General features: G+C 37.8%; 1 protein-coding gene across 1 annotated transcript in view; it reads left to right on the plus strand.

The window, feature by feature from the left end:
* The window catches only part of MACROD2 (mono-ADP ribosylhydrolase 2), a 169173-nt gene that overhangs the window by 93946 nt on the left and 62769 nt on the right, over positions 1 to 12458 (plus strand). The window contains exons 6-7 of the mRNA XM_030822001.1: positions 10263 to 10337; positions 10604 to 10696. Of these exons, the coding sequence (XP_030677861.1) occupies positions 10263 to 10337; positions 10604 to 10696 (168 nt within the window). The remainder of the gene's footprint in view (positions 1 to 10262; positions 10338 to 10603; positions 10697 to 12458) is intronic.

Genomic DNA, 12458 nt, shown 5'->3' on the forward strand with positions numbered 1-12458 from the left:
TTTCTGAATATATCTTTTACAAAAGTATTTTCCCTCAGCATAATTATATTATGTTTTAATTTTTAGGGACATTCTTAGTTTGCATAGTGGGAAGTGGCTCTCCAAGCAAGACATTGCCAGGAGATTAATTGAAGATATCGCCTTTACTTTCTATAACAGAATCCTTCTCTCCATGCAGTTATTCTGCGGTCCAAACTTATCTATAGCAGATCTGAAATGCAAAACCCGTGGCCCTAGTTTTATCAGAAATGGGGTTGAAGTCCTCCCATCCCATTTCTTGAGGCTGATTTTATAAACTTGAATTTAGCATTTTACATGAATCCTTGTTAAATGTCCTGGTTTGATTTAATTTACTGAGTATTTCAGCGTTCATTTTGTTTTCTAATATAGTCTTTATTCCACACAGTTTCCCATAATCCAAAAATCTGCTCAAAATGATTTTTTCCTCAAAAAGTGGGAATTGTTTTATATCTTAATAGAAAGAATTTTTTCACAATAATACTTGGTTCCAGCAACTGTATGCTTTTTGAGGACAAGCACTGTATCTATCTTACTTAAGATCTACTCCAGCACCAGGTATATTTACCATTGGTGGCACTCAATACCTTGTAGAATGAATAACCAGTAGTACAGTCATCACCATTCTATATAGTATCCAAAGGTGAACGGGTAGAAACTGGGTTGAGGTGGAAGATTTTAAATTGCTTTCTGCTGCATATTTTGTGGCCCATAGTAGCATGACATAATCTACAGAATAAAGGATGCAGATGGAATCCTTATACATTTCTGGGAGAAGTGTAAAATGGAACAAATTCTTTAGAACACTGTTTTGCAGCATCTAGTAAAGCTAAACATATATATTCTGTATTATATAACCTACTTGTTCTCTGTCACTTGGTTTATACCCAAGGAATATGAGTCCATTAAAATATGTCTGCCAAAAGAAACATTCAAGAATGTATTAGCAGATAACAGCCCCAAATTAAAAACAATTCAACACTCATATGACATAGTATATTCAGACAGTAGAATAGTATATATCAATGAAAAAGAATGAACAATTGATGTGCAGAGCAACTGATTGATTTCATAGACAACAGTTATAAAAAAAAAAGCAACTAAGATACCAAAGAGCATATGCTGCATGTTACATTTAAATTAATTTCAAAAACACACAACACTGTTACCTGGTGGGCACATGAACAGGAAGAAGCCACTGGTATGAGAATTGTTTTTGATCTGGATGGTAATTAGGAAAATTCATGTGTATATATCTAAAGAGTCATAAAGATATACACTTAAGGTTTGTACATTTTACTATATGCAAGTAGATCTCAATTTTAAAAGCTAAAAAGCAAAATAAAGACATTTCCAGGTGAAACAAAAAGAAAAGAGGGATTGTAGTCAGGTAGAGCTGGTTTTGATTTTTGAAAGCAGAACTGAGATCACAGCACTTACTTTCCAGAGGTAATGTGATGATTAGAGATAATACATGTGAAGTATCTAGGGACAGTCTGGCATTTTTTATGGGATCAATAATTTGCAGATTCAATTACATCTTCTAGGCCAGTGCTTCTCAAGGTTTAACTTGCATACAAATCACATGGACATCTTGTTATACAATGCAGGCTCTGATTCTGTAGGTCTGTGATGAGGCCTGAAATTCTGCATTTTTGAAAAGCTCCCAGGTAATTCCAATGTTGCTTGTCCATGGACCATACTTTTGTTAGGGTCAAGCTGCCCCAGGACCACCCCCCTCCTCCAAAACAATGCAGCTGACCCTTACTCCGAAGACTCTGCAGCTGCATTCCTGGACCCTTATCTAGGCACTACAGCAAGGTCACCAGACTTGCTTACAGCCCTCTGGGTGGCATGGGGGAGGCATGAGAAATGTGGATAAACCTAAGTTACACCCTCTTGTAAATTGCTGTATTGTAAGCTGGTCCCGAGATGATATGTGGTAAAGTTAACCGACAAAGAACCCCAGGGTCTCTCTCCACCATATAAACCCCTGATTTTGTAAGCTCAGGGCTGCCTCCTATGACTGTGGTGGAGCAGCCCAGCAGGCTAATAAACTTACTCGCCTGACCTTGGGTCTCTCTCTCTCTTTCTCTCTCTCTCTCTTCCTTTCTCTCAGCTAACCTTACAACTTTGAGTGGCAATGGGGAAGAATGAGGATAAATGGGTTTTTTCAAAAGTAGAAAGGTCTTGATCAAGTTCAAATTTTAAAAGGCCTTTCTGCTATCAAATCACAAAATAGAATAGAGGAGAAGAAAATGAAAGATCCAAGAGACAGATGATATATCCCTAAATGAGGAAAGAAGGCAGGAGACTACAAAGTGGGAAAACCAAAATATTTTGCAGAACCATAAGGATGGCATTTCATTAAACTTCAGGAGTGATGGAAGAAAATCATCAAAAACAGCTTGAAGTTTTTATATTCAATGATCAAATAGATAAACATGCTTTAGTTTTAATTATTTTATTGGATCCTTTTGACTAAAATTGAGCTCAGAAGGAGTGGATATCACACAAAAAACATGATTTTTCCCTTATCCAGGTCATGCTAGCAGAGAATGAATCAAGAGGAAGTAGTAGCATGGGCAGTTTAAAAATAATTGTATCAAAGAGGAAACTGTAAGATGAGGGGTTATATAAGTCAGCTTTGCTGCAGTAACAAATAACCCCAAAAGTCTCATTGGGGGCTCAACCATAAAGGCTGGTTGTGTCTCTACTTAGCCCTGATTGGCTGTGTTCCACATGCTTTCCGTTCAGGATCCAGACAAAGGAACATGGTTTATTAGGAGAAAAAGAGCCGCAGGCAACATACAATGGATCTTAAGGCTTCTGCTTGGTGGCAGTACACATGATGTCTGTTCCAGTGCCATTTCTAAACAAGTCACATGAACAGGCCTGTGTCAATGTGGTGGGAACATACACTTGTCCCACAAGGGCCGCTGCATGTCACATTGTCACAGACAGGGAAATATAATCCTCTTTTAGGAAGAAGTAGAGACAAGTTGAAACCATAATGCCACCACAGGGATGGACTCAGGCAAAGAGTCCAGGCTCCCCTGAATCTGCTTTGCACCTATAACCAACCCTAGCTCTAGAATGTTTTTTTAAAAAAATTCAGTAGTTAAATATCCTCAGCACGAAATCTTTCATTAGCCCAAGGCAAAATGGACAGATTTCAATTTCCTCTCTTAATGAGCACTTAAATGTTTTAAACGCTACAGGGGAGGGTAGAAGGAGAAGCCAAGGGGTGTGGAAGAAAAACCATTACTAGATAATCAACCTAAGAATAATCAAGAGTTGGCTGAATTCTCTCCTGACCTTTGCTGTATTTAGTATGTGTCTTAAGAGAATGGTTGAGCTGTAGCAGGACGAGCTGCAGACAAAACTTCTCAGACACCAAGTTGTAGAAGGAAGGGCTTTATTCAGCTGGGAGCATCGACAAGCTATTGCCTTAAAATCCCAGCTTCCTGAATGCACAATTTCTGTCCCTTTTAAGGGCTCACAACACTAAAGATTTCATATGAAAGGGTCGTGATTGATTTGAGCAGGCAGGGACTACATGACAGGGGCTGCATGCACCAGTGGTCAGAGTGAAACAGAACAGGGCAGGGAGTTTCACAGTGTTCTTCTATACAATGTCTGGAATCTGTGAATAACATTGGTTTCTAAGTTATGAGTTGATTTTTAACTACTGGGTTTAGGCCATGCAGGCCCAGGGCTGGTTTCGGGCCTGGTGCAGGGCTGCCTGTCTTTGGTTTTACTTCCTTGTTTTTTTTCTTAAAACAGGTACTGAGTATAAAACAATATAAAGCAATATGAGAGGGTCTCTCTCTTCCCTCATTTCCCCCTTTTGAGACTCTCACTTTTAATTAGTGGGAGTTCTCACTCTTATTTTTGCTACTTATGTTTTTGTGTGCAATAGATCGATAGTGATTCATATAGTACACTTGTGCTGAAGCATTTCGGTGAACTAAGGTAGCGATGAAGCTTTTTTATCATTTAAAGAAGTACAGGTAGCAAACAAGGGAGCAGTATGCAGGTTTTTATTACTATTATAAACCCTATTATAAGAGTTTTAAGTCCTCTTAGTGCTGGGAACCACCTTCTAAACATGGCTTTAGGGTTGAATCTGTGCTACACTTGTACAGGCATATGTGTCAGTTTTGTCATATTTTTAACTATGTCTTTAACTACTTGCCTTTGATTATCTATGTGTAGACAGCAATTAGTAAGGTTAAATTTCTTATAGACTTCTCTTTTAGCTGCTAGCAAGTACTTGAGAGCTAATCTATTTTGATAGATAGCATTTCTTATCTGAGTTTTTTTGCCAGGCCAGAATAGTAAAGGCTTGATTGGTTTTATTAGTGATGATTTCTAAAACAGCCTACAACCGTATGATTCTGTTCAGCATGTAATGGGGGTCCAGTATTCCTACGAGCTGTCTTGTATCTAAGTGGCAGGCCTACAATATTGTATAATTTTTTTTTTTAGTGGGCCATTTATCATCTTTTTAATTACTTATGGCTATGCTTCGTTTTCCGCAGGAAGCATGGACAGGGAATGCCTAGGAGTTCGCCTGTTTTTATGGGCAGTAAAAAGAAAGATGGTTTAATGGTGCCAATAACACAACTACCTGTCCACTGGTCAGGCAGCTCAGCGTAGGCTCTATGTCTACATATCCAGTGTAACCTGGTAGGGGCAGGCTAGTCCTGGTGGAATTCTGGGTGGGCCTAGACAGTCTGCAACCTTGGAAATTTACTGAATAGATCTCTTTCTGTGTAATTGGAACTCCACCATGTAACTGTTATTTGCAGTATCATTATACAGTTTTTGCCTTAGACAACTAAGTCATCTTACAGAATGAGTGAATTCTTTTCCTGTTTTATTTTTTTTAAGCTATGCAATATTGTCTAATAATTGAGACTTTCAGAACTTAGAAATGATCAGGGTGATTCTTTTGGGCTGAGAATTCATCAGGAACTGGGTCTGTGGGCATTAATTCTCGGGCTTCTTATGGCCATTGATCTCTTATTACAGTTTTTCTACAAACATAACATGAAGTGACATTTAGAGACTGGGCTACATGCTCAGCTAATTGCAAAAACAAATTTTTAGTCTTTCCTGGAATCTTAGGTACTGGCACATTTAGTTCATCATAGAAAGTCTGAAATACTGGTTCTGGAGAGCATCCTTGAACCTCCTTTCTTATTAGGATGTTTATGCTAGGGTCTAGTCTTTTTCTATCAATGCCTAATGATACGTATTTTTTTAAAATTTTATTTTGGGTCTGAGGGGTTTGTGATTACTAATTCTAAAGGGTTGCAGTTCTCACTCGTGCAGGAGGGGCTGACTTTTCTTTTTTGAAGCCTAACAGGATCTTTTTTATCTTCTTTTCAAGTAGCCTAAATGACACAAGACCAGTATTGACACATTTTACATAAATATGATTCCCGACAGACATACTTATTTTTTTTTGCTGTGTAATTTTTTTTTCCTCATCTAGAGAACGGCATCTTATTCTATGCTACTTACTATCAATAGCGGCACAAGCGTCAAATTTTAAGGTTACATTTTTGGGGACCTCTCTTCTGTTCTAGCCATTACTTTACTTGTGTCACCTAGAACAGGACTAGTCCTTAGTCTTACTTTAAAGACTGTGATCATGGGGGGTGCAGAGGGGTCATAGCACACGTCGGGTGGATCACTTCCTGAATTACATACTTTGTACTGAGTGTTATTGTACAAACAGGTTGTTTTTGGAGTTCCTAGGCATTTATAATAACTATAAAATAATAGGACTGTAGCAATCTTTTTTCTTACTTCAGTGACTTGGTGTATATGCTGGGAACAGTTCTTAGTCTGAGGAAGGTCAGTTGAAGTCTTTACTGTACAAGTCTAAATTTTAAGGAAAATGAGTCCTGTGATGAGTTTCTTCATGCTTTGGCCGTGCATGGACCAGTCAGCTTCTGGGTGTGACTGGAGCAGGGCTTGTCGTCTTTTTCAGAGTCACTTTGCAGGGGTTGGCGAAGCTGCTCCTATCCACGTATAGCTCCTAGTCTACTGATGTTTAAGGGTGGTCTTGGAGGTTGGGTCTACTAGAGTAAACTGAGTCTAACGCCTCTACACAGTTTATGTTTAACTGGACTCTCTGATACCAGGAGTAAGGTGGTGGGGTTAGGGTGTTGCAAACTTCAATGGTTATGCGGGGATTTTCACAGAGCAAGCTTTGGTATCTAGTTAGTCTAGCATTCATTAGCTAATGGTGTCCTTTGGTATTTATTAAAATCACCACTGCATGGCGGGACTTTATGTTTAGGTTTTGCCTAAGAGTTAGCTTATCTGCTTCTTGTGCTAACAGGGCCGTTGCTACCAGGGACCCTGGACATGGGGGCCAGCCTTTAGAAACCTCGTCTCATTGTTTTGAGAGATAGGCCACTGGCCTTGGCCAGGGCCTTACAGTCTGGGTTAAAACTTCAACTGCCATTTTTTCTCTTTCTGACATGTAGAGTGTAAAGAGTTTTGTCAGGTCAGGTAGCCTCAGGGCTGGGGCCAACATGAGTTTTTCTTTTTAACTCATGAAAAGCTCATTGCTGTTCATTGTAATAGATGTAGTTTATCTAGTCTACATTTTTATTGACTGTCATCTACCAAAATATTGACTTAAATCCCGTAACTATTTGATTTCAAGCTTTAAATTGATCTGGTATTCCTTGTGGGGCTCCAATTGCATCTAAATTGATGTGAGAGTTGAAAGACCTATAAGGGGCTTCTCTGGCTTTATGATGTCTTATTTTTTGTTTTTCCTCTGGTTGATGAAATGCCAGGGTGAAAGGGATAGCCAAATGGACTAAAGCACAAGTGCCACTCTAGTTATTCGGCAGAGTGCCCAGTAAAGGTCCCCCACAATACCACCACACATCTGCGTGGGGATGAACAAGGGCTGACTGATTGATAAGCTCTTGCAAATTCTTAAGCTCACTGCATCCCTTCAGGTCTCCAAGGAATGCTAAGTCTCCTCCTTGCCGTGAGAGACAAGAAGTGAACTTAGCGTCGGGAGACGGAAGCTGGATGGCCCTCGGGTGCTGACCTGCAGGGAATTCAGGATACAGCAGAGAGAGCTTGGCATGATTTATTACTCCAGGCTGTAGAATCTTGGAAAAGAGCTACCATGCAGCCTACGCCTTGTCGACTGGAGGACCATCTTAGTGGAAGGGGGACAATTAGGGCCTCTGGCCTGCCATGTGCACAATCATAACAATTGCTTTTGTTTAATGTGCAGATGGAATATTTGATCCATTTCACCAAGGCATTTGCATTCTTGGTATGCTGTCTTAATTGCCAAAGTTTGTTTTAAGTCTTTAACTTCTATGATCCTTTAGTAAAATGAATGTTTCCTTTAGCACCTATTTTTATTAGTTTTTAGACTAAAGAAAGGTAAACACTATTTTATATTTAATAATGTTTCTTGTATGATTTTTACACTAGATAAGTTAAATTTTACTTTTATATTAGTGTGTTATTAATGTTAAACTTAATTTTAATAAAACCTTGTAGACATATTTATCTAATTTTTTATGTTTGACCATAAGGTAAGATTTTAGACTTTTTTTAACTTTTTATAATTTTTGTTAAAGAGCAGGTTGATGCTTTAAGAAAAACCTGTTGCATTTTTACTTTAATAACCAGTTCACAGAAAAACTGGGTGATACCTTTTTAACTTTAGCTAATATGTTTATACACAGAATTTTCTTTACAATTAACGTTTTAAAACTGGCTTACATTTTTAAAACAATAATTTTTTTAACTTGTTAATGTAGGTAAAAATCCACATTTTTATGTCCTTTTATAATTTTTTTACTAAAGGTATATTTTACTTTTCTTATACACCTTGCACATAAACTGTTTCTTTAATAGTACTCAGGAGGCCTTATTACTTTTAAATTATACAACATTTTTTGCATAATTTTTTTACAACATTTTTTCTTTCATGACTTTTGTAGACAATTTTTCAACGTCTTAACTTTTTGACTTATTACAAACTTTTTTCTTTAAACAACTAGTTAATTTATTTCAGGACAAGAATTTACTGTATAACACTCTTTTTACATAAATTTTGCCTCCCCCCCGCCCCTTTTTTTTTTAAAGCAAACTTTCTTTATATGTCTTTGGACTAGACTGTCTAAGGTCACAAGATTAGAAGTTACTATAATACATGTTACACTGTTAACTTTTAGCAAACTTCACTTTTGTTGAAAACTTTGTAAGTTTGGGATTTCAATTATCCTTTGCTATTAAGAAGACCTTGTTTAGTCTAAATTAACTTAGAATTGGTATAGATGGCCTCTTTTTCTCTCTGCTGGTCTTTCCTTGCCTCTGCCAGCCGCTTATGCTGCTGTTCTCTTAACTTCTCTTAACTTCCCCCGTGCGGGGGAAGGGGGTCTAAAACTAGCTGTAACTGTCTATGTACGGAAACTGGCCTGGGTGCCTTGGCTTACAGGTTACCTTGTGCCATACTTTTGAAACAAGGGACCTGTCCAGGCTTCCTTCTGATGGCCAACCTACCTCTAATGCTGGCCAGTCTATTTCACACAAAGTTCTGAGTTTTCCTGGTGTCACAGCAACACCGTAATCTCCTTTAAATTCTTTCTTGAAATTTTTTAACATAGTTCTTAGTAGGGTGGGCTTACTTGCACCTGATCTGTTTTTGTTTTTCTTTTTTTTTCCTGAGACAAAATACCATGCTTACACCACACACACTCACCATAAGACAAAGAATGGGTATGGAGGGTGCACACACACTTTTACAGTTTATAGTAAACCAAAATCACGAAATTCAAAATCCGAGTTCCAAAAGATTCAAGCCAAGTCAAAACCAAAACCAAAGTATCTAGCAATTCAATTCAAGTCAAGTCAAAACCAGAACAAAAGTGCCAATGCAGGCACACCGCGGGTGATCAGGCCACTCTTCCACTCAGATGGAGTGGGACAGGTTCCAAAGACTAGTCTTACCAAGTTTCAGATGTCCAGACTCCAAGTGCCAGTTCCTTCCCAGTGTTCAGCCACTGTGTTAATCCTCTGCAGGGGCCTGCTATGCGCTCCTCTGGCAAGGTGTTCCACTGGGGCAATTTCCTACCTGGGAGCGCTCTTTGGATCCTGTCACTCAGGCTGGCCGGAGCCCCCTGCAGGGATGCTCCACAGGGCAGGCCTAAGCCACCTAAGGGGCTGCCTCAGCCATCCGTCAGTTACCTCGTTTCCCCATCAGGGAACCAAGAAATGTAGCAGGACGAGCCACAGACAAAACTTCTCAGACACCGAGTTGTAGAAGGAAGGGCTTTATTCAGCTGGGAGCATTGGCAAGCTACTGCCTTAAAAAAAAATCCGAGCTCCCCAAATGCACAATTTCTGTCCCTTTTAAGGGCTCACGACACTAAAGATTTCACATGAAAGGGTCGTGATTGATTTGAGCAAGCAGGGGGTACATGACAGGGGCTGCATGCACCGGTGGTCAGAGTGAAACAGAACAGAGCAGGGAGTTTCACAGTGTTCTTCTATACAATGTCTGGAATCTATGAATAACATCGGTTTCTAAGTTATGAGTTGATTTTTAACTACTGGGTTTAGGCCAGGCAGGCCCAGGCCTGGTTTCGGGCCTGGTGCAGGGCTGCCTGTCTTTGGTTTTACTTCCTTGCTTTTCTCTTAAAACAGGTACTGAGTATAAAACAATATAAAGCAATATGAGAGGGTCTCTCTCTTCCCTCAGAGCTGTTATCCCCCCAGTTCCCTTGTGTCCACATTACTCAAGTTTTTTATGCTCTGTTGATGGAAAAATGAAAGTGCAAGTAGTGTTTTCATTTTCTAGGAATCCTCACTATGGGAAATATTTGTGTCTTAAAAGGAAATTAAATGTAGTTAACCCATACAGCCCAGAAATTATTGTAAAATTTGAAAATTTCCAGGTTGTGTCCTCTATCCATATCCTGTGCATTCCTAAGCTAAATAAGTATGCCAGTTTCACATCAGTTTCCAAAAAAAAAAAAAAGATTTTTTCCTAAATTATCAGGATATTTCTCAGAAAATAATTGATACAAATCTGATGATTAGAAAAATTGTATCTTTGCCCTTTGGTTTCAAAACTGTTCTCTATCTCTCCAAGCATGATTAAAGCATGGTTTCTGAAGGTCAGGAATAAAGCTACGGTCATGCATGTCACATTTATTTTATTTTTCAATCACTGTTTTGAATAGGACAAGAGAATGATTCAAGGAAGAATGAAATAAAAATTGAAACAGAATCCCAGAGCTCATATATGGAAACAGAAGGTACTGAAACCAAAATATATTGTTATCAGAGAATGAGATGAAACTGTGAACCATGACTTCTATATAAACCTGTGTGTGTGTGCATGGTATGTGTGTATGTTTTAGGCAATGATTACTGGAGGATAGCAATAGTGTTCAACTTGGTGTACCTATTGAAACTTGAAGGGGGAAAAAAGAACTCTAACCTTCTATGCCATAGTCACAGTATTCTCTCAATGGTTCCAACTAAAACAACCCTGAGTGTCCATCTGTGTCATTCTATTTAGAACTGTCATCAAACCAAGAAGATGCCGTGATTGTGGAGCAACCAGAAGTGATTCCATTAACAGATGACCAAGAAGAAAAAGAAGGTGAAAAAGGTAAGACTGCTCTTAAATTAACCCACCAAGAATGGAGAGTTTCTTTGGATTCTTGCCTAGAATTCAACCATCAAAGTTATTCTCATGCAATTACAGTTTGTAAAGGGGGAAAATGAACATTTCCTTAACCCCAAATCTCCGTTTGAAAGTAGAATAAAATCTAGAAGTAGCAAAAGAAAATACTCGGAAGACCTACAGCAATTACATATAGCATAAAGATGTTTTTGTTATTCATTTAGATTCAATTAAAATTTTTAAAATTACAGTATTGAGAAAGTCTGCAAGAAATCAAAATTATGGACTAGAGGGATAAAGTTCATACAAAATCTGAAATGGCTTTAAAGCAAATAGACTGACCTTTTTGTATTGATTTCATCTGTCTTCCTTAGTATAGTAGTGATGAAAGAAACAATTTATGTAAAATATGCACGTTATATGAACCTAAATTGCAATCTTGCTTGCTAATATTAGGATGCAATCATATTGAATACTGTTTTAAAAAAAAGTGAGCATTATAATGATTTCTGAAAACTCAAGAGGAATGAACACTCCTTAAACATTAAAACAGCATTTGGGGCAAGAAGACAATGTATTAGAGTGAAGAGAAATATTTTTTAAAATGTGTTTTAAAAAACTATTCTGATTAATTTAGTGTTAATTGAAGAACTTAATTCAATTTTTAAATATAAAGCAATCTCTTAAAAGAAGCTAATAAAATAATTTTTGTTACAGTATATCATAAATCATACTGCTCTTAAATATGTATTTTCAAAGCAGTTGCAGAGTAATAACTTGACAGGCCTTGTGTATAGAACACAGTGATCAGTTGTGTTTCCAAATTAAAATTCAGACATGATCTCAATTGTAGAATCAGGTCAATAGCAACTACAGCTTCCAAATGATGAACTCTTCTTGGCAGGGGCATTGACACAGTTTAATTGCAAAACCATATTAGAGATTTTGACACTTTTAAAATGTTGACTGCATTTTCAGTACAATATTCTTCCACGTCTATGCCTCTAATAAGCTTTTCTCTATTGCAAATCCTCGTTCAGACTCATGACTCCACATTCCTGTCAAGTCAAATAAAGGGTATATTCAAAGTTATTTCATGTCTAATATTGATAACTGAGAATTGATACAACCCTTACTCAGAATCAGATATATGGTATTGCTGTCTTCAATTGTAGTTTAAAAGTGTAAAATAGACAATGCTGTGCATGTTAGCTTAATTTCTCTGTAACAGGAATTGTTTGCTCTGTTTATTGCATTTCAAGAAATGCAAATGGTAAAGAGGAACATCAAACAGCTGTACGTTTTCCTCTTTTGACTTGACCTATAAGAAAAAAGCTGGCATTCAGCACATTGACATGTTTCCCTTCTCCCAGAGCCTTCCCAAGCATTGAACACTACTCTGATGACTGAAGAATTAAATACCCACCTTTCCTCTCTTCCTTGTAAATATGCCAATCTTTTTCTGATAATGGCGGAATAGCATGTGGGAAAAAAGCAAGGTGAAATTCTGCTACTTGCTTTTAGCAACTATGAGGTTGAATTTCTTTATTAAAATTTGACTTTTCACTGTGAGGTGACAATGCTGGTAGTCTTGAATTAACCACATTTTCTCTTCCCATCTTTACCATAGATATTTCACTTGGCCCTGCCTTGAATATTTCTGGTTTTTAAATTTGAAATAATTTTAAATGCATCACCTTTGTCATCTTATACTTTGCATCAAAGTAAGAGTAAAAAGCTATTTTGT

The sequence above is a fragment of the Nomascus leucogenys genome, chromosome 11 (genome assembly GCF_006542625.1).
Source record: "Nomascus leucogenys isolate Asia chromosome 11, Asia_NLE_v1, whole genome shotgun sequence".
NCBI lineage: Eukaryota > Metazoa > Chordata > Mammalia > Primates > Hylobatidae > Nomascus > Nomascus leucogenys.